General features: G+C 39.4%; 1 protein-coding gene across 1 annotated transcript in view; it reads right to left on the reverse strand.

Moving 5' to 3' along the window:
* ptpn1 (protein tyrosine phosphatase non-receptor type 1) overlaps window positions 1-26,587 on the reverse strand; it is a 103,791-nt gene that overhangs the window by 61,240 nt on the left and 15,964 nt on the right. The window contains exon 2 of the mRNA XM_039734622.1: window positions 11,088-11,178. Coding sequence (XP_039590556.1) covers window positions 11,088-11,178 — 91 coding nt within the window. The remainder of the gene's footprint in view (window positions 1-11,087; window positions 11,179-26,587) is intronic.

Here is a 26,587-nt window from a genome sequence, read left to right on the forward strand (position 1 = left end):
AGCAGGTGTTGGACTCAGAAGGTGGTCGGTTAACCGTCTGACGTCATGATGGGTAGAACGTATGATTTGGAACCAGAAAGGCTGAATGGGGTCTAGGCCTCTAGGGAAAAGTACGCATTTTGTCGCAAAACACCACAGGCCGGGACATTTCTTGATCTTTCAGGGAAGACGGGACGGATGATCCAAAAATAGTGACTGTCCCGGGTAAACCGGGACGTCTGGTCACTGTACTAAATATGAACTTAAAGCAGTCAAGTTATTAATTATATTCATTAAACAAGTACAAGTCTGAGGCCTGGTAATATCTTAAACTATATGAGAGTGTGAGGTTTATGTAGGTAGGCTTGTATATAACACTAATATAAAGTGGATTCTTTAAAGGCTGCCAAAGTCCCTTGGAAAGATTCTCGCAAGCATCACAAGTTGCGTCTTGCTGTTAAATTCCAATGAGTCTGCCTTTGCTTTTCTGTGCACCCATGTCGCTCATATCCTACTTATGTTAACCATTTTTCTTCTTTTAAGTCTCTGTGCCATCAAATCACTATACTGTATATCTATATATCTAAGTTTCATGAATTTCACTAAAAAAGGGGTGCAAGCTCTATCAAAAAATAAAACCTAAATGAATATCCTTGAATGAAAATGTGACTGAATACAAAAATACTCTAGTATTGAGCAAGAGATTTATATAAATTAATCTTGAGATTGATCCACCTTGATATACCTGTAGATTAAGTGGATTGATGAATCTTAAACTTACATGTAAAGTTGCCCCAAAGCCCCAACTATGGAGAAGTCAGTCAAGTACTGCCTACCCGAGGATGGCCATGATTGAAATGAGGGAGAACCACTTTCTATGATCTCTGCTTAACCACATTTTGAAACTCTGCTAAAAGGTTATGTATACATGACAAACTCCCCTTTGGCACTAACTGTATTTCTTTAAAGATTACAGATGCCTCTTATTAGTACCATTTTCCTACTATGAAACAAAAAGGTATTGTTTAAGTTTGTACCACTCCAAGCTGGCACGATAATATGCACTGCCAAACTAGAGCGTCAGCAAAGAGAGAGAAAAAGAAAAAGAAACAAAAGTTGAGCTAAATGAGAATTGTTATTATACAGTAAAATAAGGAACTGTGCAAAACAAACAAACCCCCAGTATGCACAGTACCGCGCTGTAGCACTTCCACCTCCACACGAATCACAGCACCCAACAATATACACCACTAATACACAAATGTGAGAAAAAAAAAATAAAAGCAGAGTCCTGTAAATATTTCCTATTATGAATCATCTACAGTCCGTTATTGTGAAGAATGTGCCGAGCCGTACCTCATGTCCTGGAATTCGTAAACATACACAATCACTTAGGCTGGCCCATCAGCTTATGATTTACAAAGTCTTAAATAATCTCACTCCACCCTAGATTTCAGAATGCCTCTCACCTTACACTCCAAATCGTAACCTTAGATCTTCAAATGAGTGTCTGCTTAGAATTCCAATACCTAAACTTAAAAAGAAGTAAACCTAATATCTGGAATAGCTTACTGATAGAAATTTGCCAGGCTAATATGGTGGAGCACTTTACAAATAAAAAAAAACTGCTAAAAACTTTAACATGGCATTCTCATAGCTTCATTTTAGTTTAACCCCGATATTCTGTATATGCATTTAATTATCATTGTCATTCTTGGTGGCTCCGAAATCCATACTAACCCCTACTTTCTCTGCTGTTCTTTTTCCAAATTTTCTGTGGTGGCGATCTGCACCACCACCACCCGATCAAAGCACTGTGCTGTCCCTACATTGAAGGCCAGAGGTCCACATGACCATCATCATCTAATTCTTCCACATGGAGCCTGAAAACCATGAGGACTGATTGAGGTAATTTATGTTAGGCAGAATGCCTAGAGGGGGCTCCGCGGTCTGGTGGCCTTGGAAAACCTGCAGCTTTTGTTGTTTTCTCCAGCCGTTTAGAGTTTTTTTTGGTTCGTTTTTCTGTCCTCCCTGGCCATTGGACCTTACTTTTATTCTATATTAATTAGTATTGCCCACTTTTATTTCTGTATTTTGTCTTTTTTCTCTTTTGTCATCCTGTAAAAGCACTCTGAGCTACATTTATTGTATGAAAATGTGTCAGAGAAATAAATGTTATTGTTGTTGTCAGGTCCTCTCCCGAATAACTCCACCACATCCAAAGGAAAAGGAAAATGATGCTTACTAAAATGAACCCGGGTTCACCTCACCTTTTCCAGCAAATCGTGTAGCTTTCCCTCTTGCCTTTTTTGCGGCATCTACAGTAACTTCTTCTTCTGATATGGCGCTCTCTTCCCTTCCATCACCTTTCGCCCGCCACATATTTACGTGTGGTTGGCTCCTCCCCTTACAGTTTATTGGCCTTCTGAGAAAGATGCTCAAAAGCCCAGGAACCACTAACCGGCATTGAAAATTCAGCCATTCCACCAATAACAGGACTAGAGAAAGGTGCAAGCAGCCAATGACACTCGCACATACCCATGACAACCGATACAAGGTTACTGGAGACTCACAGGAATACTCCTTCACAGTGGGGCAATTTGATCAACAAATATACACTATAATGTCCTGGCATCAAATCTATGGTTTGTTCTAGTGTTAACACCTGATGCTACTGGGTTATTTGTACACTTAAAAGTACACATTAAACATTTAATATAAAAATGTAATGGTAAAATAAAGGCCTAAGAATAAAGTACCTGAAATCTATCTAAACCTAAGGCAGGGCCACAGTGGCTGCAGGTTTTTGTATCATCCACTTCCTTAATTAGTAACCAGTCACTGTCTACTAATGCAAGTTGCCACATCTTCTGCCTTAAATTTAACTGTCATGATTTTAACATTCAGATTTATTGTTGTTTTTTTTATTTTTGTACTTATTTCTTTCTTTTTAATCTTGACTGGCAGCCAAACAATAATGAGATGTAAAGCACTCGAACAGATGACAATAATGAATTATGTGGCAATTTCACAGAAATGTACCGAAATGAAGAAAATTCACAGTCTGTTAATTAAAGAGTTCCAAAGCATTCAAAGACTTGTTTAATCATTGTTTAAAGTTATACATTTAAATATCTATGTATATGAGTCATTCACATAACACCTGCAAATTGTAAAGCACTCCAAGATTGGAAAAGTGATTTTAAATGAGAAAATCAAAATTGAGACCACACAAAAAATAAAAACAGGAGTTTTCTTCTGGAAATAAAGCCAGTAACAAATGGTTGATAACAGTACTGATCCGACTAGCAACATAATTAATAAACACATAATGCTAAAGAAAGAACGTATTTAAACTCAAAGCAGGAGTATTGTCACATGTAGGGAGGATTGTGAAAATGTTAGTCATGTTCTGTGCTCTTCTAATCTCACCACCACCTAACCTCCACTGCCCTTTAACAATTTGAGTCTCCCGACTTTATTTTCAAAATTTCAAAATGGAATTAGCATCTTTGTAACTATTAGTGTCCTCTACATAATTAATTCTAGTAAGGTGTACAAGTATATAAAGATTGGGGTTCTTGTAAACATTATCCAAACTTGGTTTCTGCTAAGTATTCTTAGGTAAACTATGCCATGTCCACCAAGATAAATTTAATCTCCAGTACAAATAAAAGATGCAAAATCATCAAGCATAAAAATCTTTCAAGACTCTTGTTCTCCTAACATTTACAATACCTGCTTATTAAAGGCTAGGATTAAAAGGCAGAAGTCTACGTGACCATCATTTTCAAGTCCTTCCGTGAGAACCCTAAATCCAAAGAGGACTGTTTCATTTATGTTAGGTAGAATGCCCAGAGGGGACTGGGCAGTCTAATGGCCTGGAATCCCCACAGATTTTATTTTTTTCTCCAGCCGTCTGGAGTTGTTTTTTTTTTCTGTCCACCCTGGCCATTGGAACTTATTATTCTTCTATGTTAATTAATGTTGACTTATTTTCTTATTGTCTTTTATTTTTCTATTCTTTATTATGTAAAGCACTTTGAGCTACTGTTTGTATGAAAATGTGCTATATAAATAAATGTTGTTGTTGTTGTTATGAATTAATGTCACAAATTTTGGAGTTTTTCCAGAGAAGAAAATTACTGGTGAGTACCAATGGTACAAGGAAATTGGGTGGTCCTAAAAATTGCAGGTGATGAGTGTAATAGAACAAGATGAAGAGGACAGAAAGATATGGAAGAAGAAGATGATCCACTGTGGCGACCCCTAACGGGAGCAGTCGAAAGAAGAACAAGACCCAGTGGTGCTGCCATTTGGGCTCAGACTGGCTGCACTGGAGCTACTAAAATTACAACACAGTAGTACTCCAGGGCCAAATAAGGCACTGTAATCATGCTGTATGAATAAAATACATTGTTCATCTCGATTCTTTAGCTTAAAATTTTTACAAAACGCAAAATTTCTCAACCAGTGCCAAGGGATTTCTGGTAGTGTCAGAAGGAAAAATCAGACTTCTGTGGAGAAGTGTAAGTCCTTAGTTACACCATATATTTGTGTTAAATACAACATGTTGGTATGATTAATGGAGCTGAAATCTAACAACAATTAGAATTTGGCAAATGTAAAAGAGTATATTCTACGAAGTAAAAATGGAGTTGACATTCATTGGAAATACAGAGTGGCGCAGGGAAACGGAAAGTTTTCAATTGATGCTTAATGCACAAATAAACACATTACAAAATACATTTAATGATGAAATGTATTGTACAGGATACACAATTAAATGATGGTAAATCAATATTCATTTTATCCATCATCCAACCCGTTATATCCTAACTACAGGGTTACGGGGTCTGCTGGAGCCAATCCCAGCCAACACAGGGCGCAAGGCAGGAAACAAACCTTGGGCAGGGCGCCAGCCCACCACAGGGTGGGCTCACACACACCCCAAGCACACACTAGGGACAATTTATGTTTTGAAGAAGCCATCATGAAGGTGTTGTCCATTTCTCCGTATACATTCTGCCAGCCTGTTATGGAAATTCTGCCTTGCACAGTGTAACATGGCTAGAGGAATGCCAGCGATTTCCTCTTTAGTCTTCCTTTTAAGTTCAGCAATGGTTGCAGGACATGTGCAGTTGGCTTTTAAGATGTCCCCACAGAAAAAAAAAAAAATTAAAAACAATCTGGGGATCTTGGAGGCCATGAAAAGTCACTATGGTGTGAAATGACGTGCCTTCCAAACCATCGTTGAATAGTTGCCATTGATTGTCGGGCAGTAAAGTAGCTCCACCTGGGGACTTCTTTTAAGGCTGAACCAATTTCTTCGAAATTATAAACCCATATTTTAATTGCATGAGCAGATGGGACTCGAGTGTGACATCCTAACTGACAATGATGCCGAAATTTCCTTTGCGCCGCAGTCACACTATCACCATTCTTGTAAAAGGCTTTCACAGCGAACGTTTGTTGCGCACCACTCCACTGCTCCATTATAACTAATGGCAAGGGGTTCTAAAAGAGGCTGCATTGGTCCCAAACAACGGCTGATGCCACAGGGTCACCAACACCTAGTTACGAAATTTCCCATTTGCCTGTGCCACCCTGCATTTATCTCTTTATTTATAATAAATTGGGAATTAAAGATAGTGGTCATGCACAAAGTAATGAGAGGTAAATGTTCTCTAACGTGAAAGCTTCAATGCTGTATAGGCCATGTCACCTTATGAGACTCTTCTAGTAATTTTCAGTTGTGGCCTTCAATTAAATAACAGTACCAAGCTGGAAGAAGTCGGTAGTAATCTCTCAATGAAGCCAGTAGTCTAAGGGCTCGTTTATACTTCACTCTCAGAACGCGTACGTGCCCGCATCAATGCTGCCATGCGTTTCCAGCATTCATTTAATGCGTCCTCAGAGCAGGTCCTCAGAAATTAAATGCGATGCATGTGCAAGTTGCAGTACCAGCAAAAAGTCGGGGGGCGCAGTGTGCTAAAAGTCAGAGTCTACGTTTACTACCTACATGTGACAGAAAGCAGCTTTGCGGATCTTACAAGACTGGTGTGCGCGTTTCGATGTTTGATGAATCAATCAATCAACCAACATTTATTTATATAGCACATATTCATACAAAAAAATGTAGCTCAAAGTGCTTTACAAAATGAATAGAGAAACAGAAGACACAATAAATAATAAACATAAGTCAACATTAATTAACATAGAATAAGAGTAAGGTCCGATGGCCAGGGTGGACAGAAAAAACAAAAAACTCCAAAGGCTGGAGAAAAAATAAAATCTGTAGGGGTTCCAGACCAAGAGACCGCCCAGTCCCCTCTGGGCAATCTACCTAACATAAGTCAAACAGTCCTCTTTGTATTTAGGGTTTTCATGGAAGGACCTGATGATGATGGTCACGTAGACTTCTGGCTTTCAGTCCATCAATGTTGGTGCATCATGATGCTTTGAGTAGGTGGTGGTGGTGCTTTTATATTCAAGCGTTGCATATTACCGATTGGAATGAAACGATATATTTTTTTTTTATTAATTTTCTTACAATCCATACAAAACAATCAAGTTTTTACAAAAAGAAGAATTGAGTTAAGAACAGATCAATCCCCACCCCTGAGAGAGAGAGCAAGCCAAACGGCATAAAACTCAAGGCTTGTAAACATACCTAAATTAATAAATTCTCTGTGCTTTATAAACTTATTTTAAATTACCGATTAGATCCTGCCATGTTTTGAAAAAAGTCTGTACGGATCCTCTAACGGAGTATTTGATTTTTTCCAATTTCAAATAATATAACACATCGGTTTCCCACTGACCTAAAAGAGGAGAGTTTGGGTTCTTCCAGTTTATCAGAATAAGTTTGCGTGACAAAAGTGTAGTGAATGCAATCACAATTTGTTTGTCCTTCTCCACTTTAAGCCCCTCTGGAAGAACCCCAAACACAACTGTTAATGGGTTAGGATGGATTGTGAGTCCAAGGCTGTCTGAAAGGTAATTCAAATTTTTTGTCCAGAATAATGTTCATTTGGTGCAGGCCCAGAACATGTGACCCAGTGAGGCTGGGACTTGGCTGCAACGTTCGCAGGTTGGATCATACCTGGAAACATTTTGGAGAGTTTTAGTCGAGACAGATGTGCTCGATATACAATTTTGAGTTGTATAATTGTATGCTTTGCGCATATGGAGCTCGAGTGAATTCTCTGCATTGCTACTTTCCACTCCTTTTCTGATATATTAAATTGAGAGATCTTTTTCCCAGTGTCCTCTTGGATCTTTGAAAGGAAGGGATTGTAAAATGATTTTATATATTGTAGAGATGGAGTCTAATTCCTTGAGATTGAGCAATATTTTTTCCAGCGTTGATGAGGGTGCAAGATGAGGAAAATCTGGAAGGTTCTGTTTAACAAAGTTCCTGATTTGAAGATAGTGAAAGAAATGTGTAGCTGGAATGTTAAATTTGGAATGTAATTGTTCATAGGATGCAAAGACGTTGTCTATATAAAGATCTCTAAGTTAATTCCAAATTTTTTCCAGATATTAAAAACTGCATATGTTTGTGAAGGTTGAAAGAGGTGGTAATCTTGCAGGGGTGCCACAGATAAAAGTTTCTCTGTCTTAAAATGCTTTCTACATTGGTTCCAGATTTTAAGTTACACAATATATTTTAAAAGTCCCACATACTGTCTTCTGTGCCGTCTTTTTTTCTAGGGCTTCCTCCGGTCCTGACAGCAGCAGCAAACAGCAATAGATCTCCACACTGAGTACATACACATGTATAATATTCCAACTCTCTGCACATTTAGAATCCTTAGATTTACACTTGATATCACTTTCATGATGAAATGCATTGAAGTATGTATGTTGCACTTTACAGATAAATCCGTAATTTCATTTAAATAATGAATACGGTTAATAATTACACACATGAGGGTGACACAGTGGCAAAGCATTAGTGCTGCTGTCTTGCAGGGAGTCACGTCACTGATATTCCCTGCTTGGAGTGTACAGGCTTTCCTGCTGGGTTTCCACAGTGGGCTCCGGTTTCCTTCCAAAAGATATGCAGATTTGGTGACACTAAAATGATGCCAGAGTGTATGTGTGTGCTTGTATTCACCTTGGATGAGCTGATACCTCGTCCAGGGATTGTTTCTGCCTCGTGTATAATGCTAGCCGAAATGGTCAAATCCCTGGACTGATGGATTTAATCATTAAACATCCTTTTCAGAGATATTGCGGTAAGATGTCATTGGAATGTAATGGGTGTTCCAGACAATTCATAACACAGTGAAGCCGAACTTGTTCTTAGCGTGATATCTCGCACTGCCACCTTGCGCATTATTCCAGATTTACATAAGGTACGCGCGCAAGTATAAACAGCACAACACTTGCATAGCAGGAGCGTCCGCTGCAGCATGCGTTGCGTGAAGTATAACCCCGGTCTAATGTAACAGCCCCACGGACTCACTCCAACTAGTTTGCAACTCAACCTGATAAAATTCTGTCTTTAGTTGTAGCGGCGGGCTCTGTGTGCATAAGACCTCACAACCAATGAATGCTCATCCGGAAGTACAATGGATACAAAGTAGTGACAAGAAATGCTGGTGATCCCAATCTCAAACAGTAAAGGTCATTTGTCTGATGTCTCACAACATAAATAAGATATGGGCAGTGATTTTCATTTGTTTAAACTGACATGATCCAGCAATATGATCAGCAACTGCTTGTAAAGTGACACTGGCTTGAGTGGGCTAAAAATCCACAATAGTTTAGGAGTTTGTAGTAAGGCACTAGGCAAATGAGCTTCTGCATTAGTAAAGCATTTCAAATAGTTCTTTGACAAGGAGTATATGCAAGCATGCATCCGACTACCAGAGAAAATATTAACAACAAGTTACAGAAGATACAAATTCTGTAACTTCTGCACCAGAAATATAGACGATAACGTGCAGTGAATACACTTGACTTGAGCATTCATAGTCTTCATACTCTTTCTCTGTATGTTTAGCATTGGTTTGCTGCTTCCTGAGCAGCTCTTCTTTTCTCCACCCTAGCTACCTGCTTCTTCTCTTCTTTTGTCAGAATCTTTTCACGTTAAAACTGATTAAGTCAGTGTTTGTGTTGCAATTACTTAGTACTTTTTCTATAGTTTTTCATTTAAGAAGGCACTTAAGTCTTCAATCTGCCTCAAGATTGATTTAAGATATGAAGAGGTAGAGGAAGTGACGGCAAAGGTGGTAGGGAATGAGAACGGCGCCCATAAGCATGCACCGCATGGCCGCCCTGCTGGCTGCTGTCGAGAGTTGATTCTACAATAAAATAAAAAGAAGAATAACCTTGAAGGTCAATCATCACTCTGAAAGCGGATAATAGACATCACGTAGTATATGTGTACCAAATTTCATGTCAGTAAGTCAAATGGATTGCGAGCTACAGGCGATTTAAAATCCTGGACAGACAAACAGAAAGCCAAGTACCGTATTATATACAGTAATCCCTGACTATCGCGCTTCGACTCTTGCGGCTTCACTTTATCGTGGATTTTATATGTAAGCTTATCTAAATATATAACGCAGATTTTTCGCTGCTTCACGGGTTTCTGCGGGCAATAGGTCTTTTTACTTCTCGTACATACTTCCTCAGTTAGTTTGCCCGGTTGATTTCATGCAAAGGACGCTATTGGCGGACGGCTAAGAAGCTACCCAATCAGAGCACACAGTTAAGCTCCTATATGCTGATTGGCTCAGCAACGGAGTGCCGAATTCGATTCCGCTGCATTAACCAAGTCGTCTCACCTTGCTCATTCAGCATAAACGTATTTTGCTGTGTAAAGAGTTAACTTTTCTGCTCTTTTGTGTTTATCTTTGTGCATAGTCATGCCCTTCGTTATGGCTCCAAAACGATCTGCTCCTGCTACTGCTTCAGGGGTCGTGCCCAAGCGCCAATGGAAGATGCTAACAATTGCTGAAAAGGTAAACGTTTTGGATATGTTGAAGGAAGGGAAAAGCTACACCGCTGCAGGACTCCATTACAGCATCAATGAGTCCACAATTCTCTTTATTTAAAAAAAGGAGGAAAAGAATATAAGATCTATGGCCGCAGTGTCCTTTAACCAGGGTGCAAAACGAGTTGTAAGTGGATGTAATAAGGCAGTAGTCCTGATGGAATCTGCTTTAGGACTTTGGATTGAAGACTGCCAGAAGAAGAACAATGGCAGTGCTACACAATCGCCTGAAGAGGCTCCTTTAGAAGAGCTATTAATGCTCTCCTTTGTTGGGCAGTAAAATTAAACTCATTGTTGTTATTGGACAAGTCATCATGTCATTGTGGTGAGTAATCATAATTAAATTTTCTACATACAGTATTTATTACATGTACATAGTTTAGTGTCACTGTACACACATTTTACAGTATACAATTTTTCTTGCATTGTACGTATTTATTGCTGGTGGCCTGTCTGTCGTAATGGCTGTAACATATGTGATATCGGAAACGCTCGATATCTTTAAAATAATATTTAGGTTTTACTGTATATAAAGTGTGTTTACATACATAATTTCAACAAATCTTACCTAATATCTGAGAATATTATCCTAACAATAAGAATGCTGTATAACTGTGTGGGAATTTTTTATAATAGTGTGGGAGAGTTTAAGGGCTTAAAATATATAAAAATAACCATATGAACATATGGTTTTTACTTTGCGGATTTTCACATTTTGCAGGGGGTTCTGGAACGCAACCCCCGCGATCGAGGAGGGATTACTATATAAAGATGCCACTGTCTAATACAATTAGGAAGGAACTGTTATAGGTTTACAGGGTCATTGACACATGTACCTAGTATAGTGAAACTTTTACTTGTATTTGCTAAGTAACACAACACCATTCTCCAGTACAATTATTTAAATATAATATACATAAAGGACAATTAACCAATCACAGTGAATCAGCTTATTCTGCAAAATAATGGTTTCAGATTACAACATTTACAGTTACTTTTAACATTAAACTTCTGTAAGAACCATGTGATCCTTTAAGAAATGAAACAATTTGACTGTCTTGGGAAGATACTGAGCATTGTAATAAATTCAGGTACTCACAAGGGCTCACGTCTCTGTAGCGATTCCTGTTTTTGTTTTCCTGAAGCTTTGCATATTTACAGGGCATATCCACGGACTGTTGACGTATTGCCTGTTAAGAAAAGACTAGGGTTAAATTCATTAACATCAAGACATTTACTTCAGGAAAAAGTTTGGTAGGACTTTTAGAGAGTGCAACTTTTATGAAAATATTACAGGTCAAGTGAAATGGCTTGGGGCAGGAGGTCTTAAACCTTTTAATCTGTAGATCCAAATAAGAAAATGTATACCATTTTGGGACTCAAGAAGAAGATTTCTTTCATAAAGACAGTAGAGCAATGGCCACATAAAGTAAAAATCCTTGTATTCATTCAAGATCATTTCTCATATAAATATTACTAAATGATAAAGGAGGAACACAAACTTATTGTTAATAAAACAATAATCATCATTTATAAATAGGGAATAGATTCCAAAGGAACATCACTGCCAATATAAATATTTAGTTTAAGGTTTAGTTAAGATGATAAATATTTTTCTTTATGACAGGTGCAAAATGATTCTATGATTATTTTTAAAAAGATAGTACTACAGAATAAGGAATAAAAGGAATGAATTAATCAATCAAGTCAAGTCAAGTTGGGGAGCATGCACTGGTACAGTGCGTTGGCGCAACCACTACACGATGGAAAAAGTCATTATACCAGTTGGCAACCCACCAGGCAGACACCCGGTCCAGTCCCACCCTCCTGAAATGACTCTCTATCTGCCGCAGCCAGGTGTTACGCGAGTGACCCCTTGGCTTGGTCCAGCCCCTTGGGTCCACAAGAATGGAGGATCTTACGAGCTGGATCACCCTCGGAAAAACGCGCCACATGGCCACAGTTTCGTAACTGACGCTCCCTCACAATGCAGGTAATGTGCCTCAATCGGGACTCCATGAGCAACCACTCATTCAGCACAAAGTCAAACCAATGGTACCCAAGGATTTTCCGGAGAGACACAGTACAAAAAGAGTCCAGTCTTCGTCTCAGATCACTGGATAGTGTCCATGTCTCGCAACCATATAAACAAGACAGGAAGCACCAGGGCTCTAAAAGACTTGGACCTTCGTCCTTTTGCACAGATATCGGGAGCACCGCACACCCCTTTCCAGCGACCTTATGAGCAAGCTCTCCCAATCCATCTACTGATTAATCACTGCTCATCTTTAATAACATTTTAACAGCACTTCTCAGATGAGCTCCGCCATTAATAATTTATTCTTCAGTTTGCCAATTATTCAACATATCCCGTTTTATTTTTTATTTAACAATTCGATAAACAGAGCAAATGTTAAATCATATAGCTGAATAGTTTTTAAAAAGATCCACTAATTGGATTTTTAAAGGATAAATTTTGAAGAACTCAGCAATAATTCACGCCCGCCAATTTACATTGTACCACTTGACATTGACATGATTGCCCAATTCTGCTCTACAGCTTGTCTCACCCTCTTGATATTTTCAGTGGTCCACAAAACACACAATTCTTCACAGCACCAGTAGAATTTGTCCTCTCTAAGGAAAGTTAAACCTAATATGAAACTGTCTTTGCACTTCTGTTACAGGTTTTTCTTTGACTAGTGAAAAATATTGGGGAAACTAAGTACAAATTATGTCCAGCGAAAATTATGCTTTAGATAATCAGTTTGACCAGAGAGTATATAATAATGATTAGTCAGAGGAAGGCATTAAACGTTAAAACAGCTTGACCCAGAAGCACACTTCCTTGACTCAAAAGAAACACAAACACACACACACACACACACACACAGTAGTTACAGCATAAGCAGCCTTAGAAAAGATTAAAGATAAGGGTCACAGTAGACAAGGGAAAGTTCAGGGACTGAAAGATAAAGCTGCTGCAATCACAGCTGCATTAAGAGGCTGAAATAAATCACAATAATAAAAAAGTGAGAAACAGACACTAAAATAGCATTTTTAAAAACATACTTCAGCTACTTATTTAATAACTTTAAAACTTCCTTGTCAAGCAGGGCTTCTTTAAGAACTAAGATCTACGCAAAATGAAGCCTCCATAAGAGGAAAACCGGTATGGTTGTTAACAGCAGCTAACAAAGAAGAATACTCAGAGCCACACTGTAAGTAAGCCTCATTATGTCATGCAAACCTTCGTTGCGACGTTGCCCTGCAGGATTTCATTGTTTTACCTATCCAGTTGATCTACAGCTCTAAGCAATATTTTGTGAAGGACCCAATATTATCACTAGCACAAAATTCTTAGTACAGCTCCTATAGAATTTTCTCAAAACTTTAGTCACACGTCATTACAACAATAAAATTATTGTAACAGACACTTACTACTTGACTAAAAGAAAATTTCCAAAAGAAAAATTTTGTACACCATCCACAATTTCAAGCCTAACAGTAAACATTTTACACACATCTCTCTCTATATAAAATCCAAAGTCTGTCTGTCTGTGTTTGTATGGCTGTCCACTTCACGAGAGAACGACTGAATGGATTTAGATCAGGTTTTTTTCCTATAATTTACTTGAATATTCTGGTTGATTTTGCGAATTCTCTCATCACACGAAGTATCACAGTTTGCTTGCTGGAGCGATATATTTGTGCTAATCTGAGCCAGAGGCTGCGGGCCAAAGGGAAGGGGAAGAGTGACGTTAGGAGTGGGAAACCAGGAGCAGGGTCATCCTCTGTCCTATTTCACAACTACGTACGAATAAATAAATAAATAAATAAAAATACACACATATATATTTTTAAAATGTCCTATGCCAGAATTTAATAAAGTGCCCTATTCTTTGCTTTGATCCACATTTTTGGAAACGTGTGCTCAATCTAAATGTGCATGATTAACCTGGCTAGGAGCATGACATGGGACTCAGATGTCTAAAGAGGAGTGTCATACAAGTCTAGTTGGCTAGAAGCTGGTCTACTGTACATTCTCAATGATCCTGCTCATCCTAATCTTATAAAATCAGTTTCAACCTTTGATATACAATTTTTATTCCTGCCACGTAGAATAAAAATAGCGCAATACACAAGAGTATTTGTGTGTCTAACACAATGAAACGGTTTACTTGTGAATTGTGGATCAACTTGAACGGCGTATAATGGATCAAAATGAAGGAACTTTTTATGCAATCTGTGTTTTTTTTCCACCCTCTAACATACTTTAAATGTCTTTTTCAAGGCTGAGATTATATTTTTATAATCTTATCCCCATACCCAGATGAATTTTCTCATATTGGGAACCATGACACTGGTGCAGTGCCTTGTGCCAATTTCCAGTTACTGTCCGTGCTGAGTTTAACGCTCTCACCATGTACAAGTGTATCCTCAGGTTTCCTGCAGAGATGTGGATTTTACATTCATTGGTCACACTGAACTGCCACTGCGTTTTCTCTATTGTAATGCTTTCCCACATAAAGCTGCCATCACATTATAAGAATCAGAGGGGATGTCAGTTTTAGCAACTCCAATGATTTGGGAGTAACAAATTAGACAACTTTGACTGTTAAGACAGATTCACGTTTCCAAAGTATAATTCTGTTGCCCCTTTTTAGGACTGTCAATAATGTGCTGCTTGACCACGCTAACACTGTATGAAAGTCTTACAACTATTATGGAGAGTTTTGGCCACAATCTCTGATATTTTGTTTTATGATCCATGACAGAATGGGAAAAAAAAAAAAATAGCAGACAGATGAGCCCCTCTCTTCTGTTTGTGAGGTCTAAAACACCAGTGTTCGTTATTCTTCGTACCTGTATTACATGAATTGTACTTCTGGGTGGTCATTGATTGTCAGTGCTCACCTCTACAACTTAAGACAAAATAAAAACAGATTTTGTCAGGGTAAGTCACATATTGGTCACTTGCAGACCACACAATTTGCAGAAAAAGGAGAGTGCTATGTCAGCTCAAGAGCAGCTAAGATGTCTATGTTTTGGGGGTGTTGTGTAATGTGATAGGGTCTTAAGGAAGGAGCAATATCAAAAAACACCTCAAACATCAACTTTTGTTCATTATTTTCATGTTACTTGGTCTTAACACCAAAAAGTAACCTCCTGTATGATCTTTGTTTGATTTAAAAATGAAGATGTGATCTCATGAGAGTTATAATAGGATATCTGTAATCGGACATACCAAATACCACAGGCTATTCTTAGTTCATTTTTAAGATGTGTGCCACAAGTGACAGTGCATTTTACAAAGGATAAGGGTACCTTGATGCTTTACTTAAGATTAGCCACAAGATATTTCACTTGGTGATCATCAGACAAATAAAAAGTGAAAGCAAACATTTATAAATGCAGACACCAGCAACCACCATTTCTTTACAACTCCCAAAAAAGTAATTTAGCTTAAACAAACAGTCTTGCACAAATCTGTCAAATTAATTCAGAACAATGTCTCTTAAACTTATGTTTTTGGTCACAATCCAATCTTGGCCTTCTTTGTGCCTTCCAGATCCATTCCAAGACAAGACAGAACTTTATTTGTCCCCAGGGGTGATCATCAGAACGGGGGAGGTTGGACCCTTGGGGAATTGTCACTGATCAGAGTGGAGTTGGCCGAATCGGGGAAGATTGTCAGAGCAAAGTCAGTTGCTTAATCGACATGCAGTAAGTAACCCACTGCAACTAACTATGAAAACTGCACCCGGCGCATTTGTATGAAATGCAATAGCAACTCACGACTCACTTGGGGAAACCTGTGACATGACCCATACTTTAAGAAAATCCGATTTAGAAGACTCTTCCGGAATCACTTATTTTAATTTTATAGGTTTATATATTATTTTGACTGTTAGGACCCCTATATATATAAATAAAATATAATATATATATTTATATTAGTTGTGAAATGTCATCACAGCAAGGGAGTTCGTCAACCTCTGCCGAGGCAGTTTGCTCCACCTATCGCCGATGCGAGATTCGTTCGGTCATCAAGTTCCTCTCTTTGCGTTGCGAATCCGTGGCCGAGATCCATCGTCAGCTTGTGGAAACTTATGGACCTGAGGTATTGTCACGTCAGCATGTTTACAAGTGGGTTAGGTCGTTCAAAGAAGGTCGCACTGACACTCATAACGAAGAAAGGAGTGGAAGGCCGTCTCTCGTTTCAGAAGAGCTTCTGCAGCAAGTTGATGAAAAAATTTGCAGTGATCGTGTGATGATTGACACCCTTCATGAAATGTTCCCACACATCTCACGAAGTCAAATGGGTGAAATTGTCTCAGAAAAACTGGATTACAGGAAGCTGAGTGCAAGATGGGTGCCAAAAATGTTGACTCCAGAACATTGCCAAAATCACGTTTTCGCTACACGTGAATTTCTTCAGCGTTATGAAATCGAGGGTGAGGCGTTCATTGACTCTATTGTGACTGGAGACGAAACTTGGGTATGTCACTATACTCCCGAGTCCAAAAGGCAGTCCCAACAATGGCGCCATACCCATTCCCCATCAGCCAAAAGAATTCAAAGTTCAGTTTTCAGAGAGGAAGATTATGGCATCTGTCTTTTGGGACAGAAAAGGGGTTTTGTTGATGGATTTCATGGCCAAAGGGACCACCATCAATGCTGAAACATATTGGGAGACCCTAAAAAAATTGAAAAAAAAAAAAAGATTAAAGACAAAAGGAGGGGAATTCTGACTCGTGGCGTGTCCCTCCTTCACGACAACGGCAGGTCCATAACACTCGTGTGACTCAGGACTTGCTTGTGTCCTTTAGATGGGATATTGTTACCCACCCACCCTATTCCCCGGACCTTGCGCCCTCAGATTTTCACCTTTTCACCAAACTGAAAGAATTCTTGGGTGGGATACGTTTTTCCAACGATAAGGAGCTGAAGGAGACAGTGGAGAAGTGGCTTTCGGAGGTGGAGCGGAGCGTATTCGACGAGGGTATAAAAAAAAGCTGGTGCCCAGGCTGAAGAAGTTAATCGAAGTTGATGGCGATTATGTTGAGAAATAAACACATATTTTGGAACATACCCTGTAAATTTGGTCGAAATATATTCATTTTTCGATTTAACAGCTGTTGTAACCTTTTTGTCTGGATATCCCTCATACACACACACAAACGAGGGACGTTGAAAATGTTTCCGCACTGTTACTGTTGGAAACAGTGAAGGCGGGAGGAGAAGCAATTGGTTGTGTCTAAGAGTGTCATGTGACTGGGAAAATGACATCGCAAAGGAAGGTGACAATGTAGAAAAGTGATGTCCATTTGTTTTTGAAATTCTGAATAAACAGAGTTAAAATAAAGATATGCAGAAACTTTCTGAACATCCCTCGCATGTGTGTGTGTGTGTGTGTGTGTGATATATAACTGCTCAAAAAAAAGGAACACTTTGAAAACACATTTGATCATAATGGGAAAGAAAATCCTGCTGGCTATCTCTACTTGATAGGGATTGACATAGTAATGTGTTAGGAATGAAAGAATGCCACATTGTTTGATGGAAATGAAAATGATCAACCTACAGAGGGCTGAATTCAAAGACACCCCAAAAATCAAAGTGTAAAAATGATGTGGTAGTCAGGCTAGTCCATTTTGCTGAAATTTTATTGCAGCAACTCTAAATCGTAATCAGTTTGTATGGCCCAAATGTGCTTGTATGCACGCCTAAAGGGGTCAGTTCACACTCGAAGTCAATGAACACAATCTATACAGAATGCTATTTTATGCATTTTGGAACAACTTCAGCCACCAATGCATAGCACTCATCTGGATGATGCGACGGCTGGCCGCACATTATCCATTTCAGGGATGTCGAACTCAGGTACTGGTGGGCAAGTTTTCATTCTAACTCTTTCCCTAATCAGTGAGAAGTTTTCACTGCTACTTAAATTATTTTTCTGTAATGCTTTTTTCCCCTTCATTTTAATGTGTCAATAAAAGTTTGCTTCATTTTAAGAAAAAAAAAAAGTCACTAATAAAAAATTAAAAGGAAAATGGTTAGGTTTTAGGTGCTCTGTGAATTCCTTAAAAAGTAGAACTCACAGTAACCTAACACCAGCCTGTAACTGAAGGCATCTACAGTAAGAGGTAAATCTGTACTTTTATTTTTATTTTAATCAATGTGCCTCTAAGTAAAAACGGAAAGGTCACAACAGTGAGATTAATAGTAAAACACAGCAGTCACTGTGTAAATAAAACCTGCGGACTGCGGCTCCTACAGAACGGCAGGGTCTACAGAAGTACCTACCTTGTGAATTGACCACAGATTTGTTGTTGCTACTCTGAAGATCCAGCTTAGGTCCAATAGGCTACCACCTACTATGAAAATGAGGCTGGACCTGGCCAGACTCCAAGATTAGGCCGTTTCTAATGTGTTTGCACACAGTTTGTATGAGGAACTTGCAGACTTGGATGTGATTGACAATCCGAAAGAGATGTGGGAGACCTTCCATGGCAAGACACTGAAGGTTGCGGAGGGTTGTGTTGGTGTTACCAGAAGGAGGTGTTTCATCTCACAGCACACCCTGTATATCATGGAGAGGAGTCGCAGCACATGGCTCAATGGCAACTCTGGTCTTTACCGGGAACTGAGAAGGATGACTGCAAGGGCTTGGAGGGCAAATAAGGAGGCATTTGTTAGAGGAATCTGTGACACACCATGTATCGTCTAGTGACCCACATCCTGCTTACAGAGGAATCAAAGCATTATGTACATCTGAACCTTTTTCTCGCAGAGTCACAGTCAGCAAGAGTGATGGAACTGTCCTCTATTATCCAAAAAGAGTAAAATAATACTTATAAACTAGGAATACAATTCAGATTGCTTCGAACAGTGTTGAATATCTCAGTATATATAATTTAACCAGGCAGACAAAAGTTAAATCACTGGCACTTTACTTGAAAGCATCTGTGATGTGTAAAAGAAATAAATGACTAATTACAGCTCTGATAGTGCAGGCTCCAACTACTTCTAATGAGAACATCCCTTACCCAAAGTGCCAATGCCACAAAGTGAATGTGGTTATTGACAAATCACTCCATACCTCATCTCTATATCTCGGCTCTCGCGCTCGTCCAAGAGACACGTACAGATGGTCTCCGAGATACTGTGTACTGGGTGAAGGTTAAATCTCAAGTAGAATTCCTGACAACCCAAATCAGAAAACTAACATTTTTCATGTTAATTACTTAGTCTGGAAAATATACAACTAACAAGTGTATCGAGACTATAATCATTTTGAAGCATATACATCACTCAAAGCAACTAACTGCATGCTTTGGTTCTTCACAATGTTTGCAACTCATGTTATGCTGGTGGCGTGGTTTTTATCTGCCTGTTGCCACAGAGTCTGGTTTATACTTTGTTCTCATAGGCGGAGGGAAAAATGACGAAATGAGAATGTGTTGATAACTCTCAAAAAATGTTCTGCGGATCAGACGGTCTAGACATTGATCAGTTCAAAAGAACTCTCCAAAAAAGAAAAAGTATAATAAAATCATTGGTATAAATCGGCTGGCTTTAGAGTCCACCAGGACCACACGTTAATTTGTTTTAATTCCGGATAGTCTTCCCAAACAACAACCGTACAGTATCAAGTAAAAGTCAGTACTGCAGTTATGGTGTTCCGCAAGCAGACAAATTGCTTTAATGGGCACAATAATGTGCGAGAAGAACAGGACTAAAAACTACTAAATATTGTATAGTAACAAGGGGTGCAATGAGATGGAGGAATGAAATCTGTGCTTTCCGCCAGACCGGAGGCAAGCGGAACTTGAACAAGTCTGCCACATTGCTCAAGTCTATAATGGTGGCACATTCAGTTGCTTTGGCCATTCTTCTGTACATACACTTCGTCCAGCTCCACCGCATTCTGCTCACCCAAAATCAGAGGCAACTCGACTGCCACAGAACTCCATGAGCTCACTGTGCGGACCCAAGACCAGACTTCATATCCAAGACTTGCTAACAGCCACACTCTCACTTCAAAGGGCATCATCCCACTTACAATATTTTGGTATCCCCACCAACTCTTACTTGTGCTTGGTCACTCAAGGATAGAGTGTGCGTCTCTCTCAGTTTCTCACCTAGGTTCTGCTAAAATACAAAAACAGCTCATAGTGGTGGAAGATCTACAACATGTCACAAAGAAAAACAGCAGAAGTCATGTCTGGAAATGCTTTATGTTTGAGGCTGGAGAATTTCAGCGTGAAGTTGTGGGAATTGTACTTATTATAAAAAAGGCCAAAACACACACACACACACACACACACAGTGAGAGAATTTCATTATTGCCACTTTAAACTCATTATGAAGTTAGATTCATGCATACTTTCAGAGTGCAATTACAGGGAGTGCAGAATTATTAGGCAAGTTGTATTTTTGAGGATTAATTTTAATATGGAACAAACACCGTGCTATCAGTCAATCCAAAATGTTACTAAACCTAAAACCTGAATGTTTCACAACGGAAATGTGAGTGTGAACATCATCGGGGGAATACATATGTGCGCACAATTATTAGGCAACTATTAGTGTGCAGATTTATTATGCAACTAAAGGAAAAATGAAAATTTTCCCATCTCACTTGTTTATTTTCATCTGTTATAGTGAGAATAATAAACAAACACCTCAAAATTTACAAATAAACATCTGACATTTAAAAAAAAATCAATCAATCAATGACCAATATAGCCACCCTTCTTTCCAATAACAGTCCTAAGCCTTTCCATTCATGGAGTCTGTCAGTTTCTTGATCTGTTGACGATCAGCTTTTTGTGGAGCAGTGACTACAGCCTCCCAGACACTCTTCAGAGAGGTGTATTGTTTTTCTCCCCCGTAAATCTAGCGTTTAAGAAGTGCCCACAAGTTCTCGATAGGGTTTAGGTCAGATGAGGAAGGGGGGACATGTCATTATTCCTTCATCTTTAAGGCCTTTACTGGCTGGCCACGCAGTGGAGAACTTCGATGCAAGTGATGGAGCATTGGCCTGCATAAAAATCATGGTCTTTTTCCTGTATCACTGTTTGAAGAAAGTGTCTTCGAAAAACTGGCAGTAGGTTTGGGAGTTGATTTTGAGTTCATCTTCAATGCAAAAAGGTCCAACTAGCTCATCTTTAAAAATACCAGCTCATACCAGTACCCCACCTCCACGTTGGAGTGGAGCTCTGTGCCCATTACTGATCCACAGGTCCATCCAGAGTCACTCTCATCTCATCGGTCCATAAAACCTTTGAAAAAAATCTGTCCTCAGATATTTCTTGGCCCAGTTTTGATGTTTCAACTTATGTTTCTTGTTCAGTGGTGGTTGGGTTTCAGCCCTCCTTACCTTGGCCATGTCTTTGAGCACTGAACACCTTGTACTTCTGGGCACTCCAGGTAGGTTGCAGCTCTGGAATATGAAAGTACTGGAGGATAATGGGTTCCTGGTAGCTTCACGTTTGATTCTTCTCAAATCTTTGGCAGCTAATTTGCATCTTTTGTTCTCAACACGTTTCTTGCGACCCTGTTGACTATTTGCAACAAAATGTTTGATGGTTCTGTGATCACACACCAATATCTTAGCAATTCCAAAAGTGCTGCATCCCTCTGAAAGACTTTTTACAATTTTTGACTTTTCAGTCAGTTAAATCTCTTTTTTGGCCCATTTTGCCCGAGGAAAACTAGCTGCCTAATAATTCTGCACACCTTGATATAGGGTGTTGATCTCCTTAGGCCAAACCCTCCCTCATTACACAAATACACATCACCTGACGTGCTTAAATCCAATAAGCATTCAAGTTAATACAGCTTGGAGTTGGAATATACGCATTAAAAATGATGATCTGGTCAAAATACTCACTTGCCTAATAATTGTGCACACAGTGTATGCGAAAACAGCATAACAAAGGCTTTTTTTTACAAAAGCTCTAAAATAAATTCACATAAACCTGACAAGCTGATTTCACAAAGTAAGCCTTAAAGATATAGACAAACGTAAAATAGGAAGGTCAGATTTGGACAATTAAAGCACCAGGAGATTATGACATTTGAATTAATTTGACGGAGTTTTTTTAAAAAAGCTAATGATGCAAATAAGATTTTACAACAGTAAATGTTACAAACCAGATTTTAAAAAGCATGTTAGAAAGTGTTTAAATGAACATATCACAAATTATCGTGGAATTCTGTAGTTTAACTATACAGGTAGAATAACATTTTCATTTGTATTTTTGGCATTGATTTTGATCAGTATTTTTCAGTAACTGAAGAGAAAACTTCACAGAATAAATTTAGTATTTGGCTCGGAATCAGCACCCTGCCGGTTTGAATCCCATAAATGCCAGCAGGGACTCAACTCTGTTGGGCTCTTGAGCAAGGCTCTTAACCTGCAATTGCTTCATCCTGGGTATGTCAATCTGCATCCAGCCCTGCAAACAGGTCCTCCATCTTACAGGGAAGATGTAGGAGTTGGTGGAAGAACTGGCATTCCAGCAGAGACAAAAAAACCTCTAAATGTTCCAGTGGGGTGCTGAGGTGTCACCCGTTGCACTTGGGTACCAATCCAGATGGTTTGGCGTGTGGTATCAGCACATACTCCCAAACTCTCTCTCTTTCTCATGGTAAGATCAATCAGGTAGGCAGTGTGTGAATATTTCATTTTTTATAAAACCTGTGTTGAAATCCCATCAAGATTATAACATCCCCTCATTTATGGTTACACTAGGGGAATCCTCAAAGTCTATCACACATTAAATTCAAATCTTTTACTGTACTTTACACCAGTGTGTATTCATCATGTAACTATTTGGTTTGATAAATTACTCAGATGGAAACTGAAGAGAAAGTGAAGAAATGAAAATTACTCATATGTTTCAGGCTTCAAATGCTTTGGATGATATCATTAAAAAGGAAAAAAAAAAAAATCTATGATTTAAGCATGACCTGACAGTGTAGTGTTTAAGGCTTTGGAATTTAAACCTTGAGGTTGTGGGTTCAAATCCCACTACTGACACCACGGTGTAACCATGAGCAAGTCACCTGACCTGCCTGCACTCTAATTGGAAAACCAAAAGAAATGCAACCAATTGTATCACTCCTTCAGTCGGCGCTTCAAATCCCGGCTGAAGACTCACTACTTCAGTTTAGCATATCCTGACTAAAGCTGTTGATTAAGTGTACAGACTTCTTCATGGTTTGAATCGAATAAATGCCAGAAGGGACTCTACTTCATTGGGCCCTTGAGCAAGGACTTTAACCTGCTATTGCTTCATCCTGGGTATCACAATCTTCATCCAGTCCTGCTAGCAGGTCCTCCAATTTACAAGGAAAATTTAGGGGTTGGTGGCAGGATTAGCACTCCAGCCACCACAAAACACCTCACACTGTTCCAGTGGGGTTTGGAGGTGTCACTTGTTGCACTTGGGTACCAATCCAGATGGTTCGGTATGTGGGATCACCACATACTCCCAACCTCTCTCTCTCTCTCTCTCTCTCTCTCTCTCATGGTAGGATGAATCAGGTAGGCAGTGTGTTAATATATCATTCTTTATAAACCCGGTGCCGAAATCCCAACAAGATTATAAAATCCCCTCATTTATGGTTACACTGGGGAATCCACATTAAATTCAAACCTTAAACTGCATTTTGATATTTATGAATGCCAATACTAATTTACTTAGGTTGGGGGTGCCCAACTCCGATCCTGGAGGATCACAGTCACTAGAGGTATTCTAATTATTAGGGATCAGGTTTTGCTGCTAATTACCTTCACTTAATTGATTTCCTACTTAAGACTCAGTCCCTTTAAATTAGGGCTGAACAACATTGACCCTGGAGGGCCGCAGAGGCTGCAGATTTTTGTTCCAATCCAATTGCTTCAAGTGAAGTCATTTGCAGCTGATGAAGCACTTCTTGCTCAAGTGACATTTTTCTGCTTAATTTCAGTTGCGTCACTTGTTAAGATTTTGAACTCTTAACTGCTTATTTTAAATCTTAAACAGCTGCATTCACCCTTTTTAATTTCTCAGTATTAGCAATAAGACACAGATGTCAAAGGAACTAGCAGTTCAACATCTAGCTTGTTTCATCATGTAACGATTTGGTTTGATAAATTACTCAGAAGGAAACTGAAGAGAAAGTAAAGAAGTGAAAATAACTCATATGTTTTGGATGATAGATCATTAAAAAGGAGAAAAAAAAAAATCTATGATTTAAGCATGACCTGACAGTGTCGTGGTTAAGGCTTTGGACTTAACCTGAGGTTGTGGGTTCAAATTCCACTACTGACCAAGGCTGTGGAGTCGGAGACAATTTTGGGTACCTGGAGTCGGAGTCGGCAAAAAAAGTTAACCGACTCCGACTCCTACTAAATTTAAATGGGAATTAAAAAAGTAAGTTGAAATGTCCCAATTCACAAACAGTCATAATGAACTACTTCTCTGCTGTAAGAATAAAGCCCAATGCATGCAGTGCATAATGTTACCACAAAACGAACATGTCAAGTAACCATGAAGCATGCTTTTCATTGACTGTATGCGTCACTATATGGGATGTAATGCACAGGTAAGGTGTGGCACCGCTTTCCATTGTGCTGTGTTCCACCGTTACAGGGAACTGTGAACCTAGCCTAAAGCCCCCCATAAATTTACAGATGCACTGCCGATTTTTCGGCCGTTCAACGAGTCATCACGCGTCAAACGCCTGAAAAATCATCTGGTGTGTTCTCAGCTCCGTCGGCTCCCCTTCGCTATGCGCTAGTGAAGGGACCGAAGAGCGAGAACACAGATCTCCCTACCCGTCTCCAGCAGAGGCTCGTTCTACTGATCAGCTGGCCGGTGAGTGACACAATGCACTAAACTTCCGGCTGGCTGACAGAGGAGACAGCCACTGCAGCAGACAGAGGCATCACATTACTTTGGATGGGGGCAGTGGTCGAGATTTTCGGCAGGCTGGATCTGCCCGTTCATGTGGACATCCGCAATCTGCGGCCGCCAATCAATTGCCGCGACTGTACACGCACATCGGTCGGTGGCAAAATCGGCCACGGATCGCTGCATATTTGGGGGCTTTAACTCTCGCTGATAATTAGGTAAATGTTTTTTGCAGGACTAGAGACACTTGTATAAGTGAAGGGAATAAACAAACTTTAAACCCGACTATGGGATTCAAACATGATTCATGATTTCCTTCAACTATAACTGTATTCCAAGTTTAATATAGGTTTTCCAGATATTGTTTTTAGTTCATATAGTTAAGCTTTTTTTTTTTGTTTTAAAAGTTAAAACTACCAAAGATTGTGGTTTGTATTTTTGAACCAATACATTTCCTGTTCCTGATTTTTATGCCTGGTATTACTATCCAGACACTTGTTTAAAAAAAATAAACAAGCAAAACCTTGTTTTCATTGTGTTTGTCTTTAATCTGGCATTATAGTAGAGTGTTGGCTTCCTAGCCAGTAGTTCTGTGGTGAAATGACATGTATGTTGCCTTCCTTTTCTTCAATGGATGTAGAAAATACATTAGCATAGTATATACATACAGAGGAGTCGGAGTCGGGGAGTCGGAGTCAGAAGATGTAGAAACTGAGGATTCAGAGTCGGAGCATTTATCTACCGACTCCACAGCCCCGCTACTGACACCACTGTGTAACCATGAGCAAGTCACTCGCCCTGCCTGTGCTCCAATTGGAAAACTAATTGTAACACTCCTTCAGTCACAGCTTTCAAATCCCGGCTGAAGACTCACTACTTCAGTTTAGCATACCCTGACTAGAGCTGCTGATTACCTGTACAGACTGCATCTCGGTTAGTCATCTATACTAATAAAAGGCAAATGACTGACTGACTGACTCACTCACTCACTCACTCACTCACTCACTCACTAATTCTCCAACTTCCCGTGTAGGTAGAAGGCTGAAATTTGGCAGGATTATTCCTTACAGCTTACTTACAAAAGTTAAGCAGGTTTCATTTCGAAATTCTACACATAACGGTCATAAAGGTCAACAACGTCCTCCATGTTGAACTTTCTTATTTATGGCCCCATCTTCACAAAATTTGGTAGGCGGCTTCCCTGCACTAAATGAAACCGATGTACAGACATATTTTGATGGTATGACGCCACTGTCGGCCGCCGTATTGAACTTTTCAACGGTCTTTGTTACTTATGGGCCCATCTTCAAGAAATTTGTGCAGCGGGTTCAACGCTAACTGAATCCTATTTACGTACATATATACGTCCATAGCCTGCAGCTCGGTCACCATGTGAAGCGGCGTTGGGTCCCCCATCCCAACGCCTCCCACGTTGTTGGCTGCGTGCCTATATAAGGCCGTCCGTCGCTCCAGTCTCTACATTCCCTTCCTTGCTTCGCCACGGGATTCACGTCTCCCTGCTGATAACTACAGCCTTTTTATTTAATCCACGGCTTCGCCGCTGTTTTATTGTTCATTTATTACGATTATAGTTATTGTGTAGGTATTTTAGACTTACTTTACATTGTTCAGGTACCCATTTCCTTTATCATTCCAACCATACCCCCATTAACATGTCTATCAA

This window comes from Polypterus senegalus, chromosome 14 (genome assembly GCF_016835505.1).
Source record: "Polypterus senegalus isolate Bchr_013 chromosome 14, ASM1683550v1, whole genome shotgun sequence".
NCBI lineage: Eukaryota > Metazoa > Chordata > Cladistia > Polypteriformes > Polypteridae > Polypterus > Polypterus senegalus.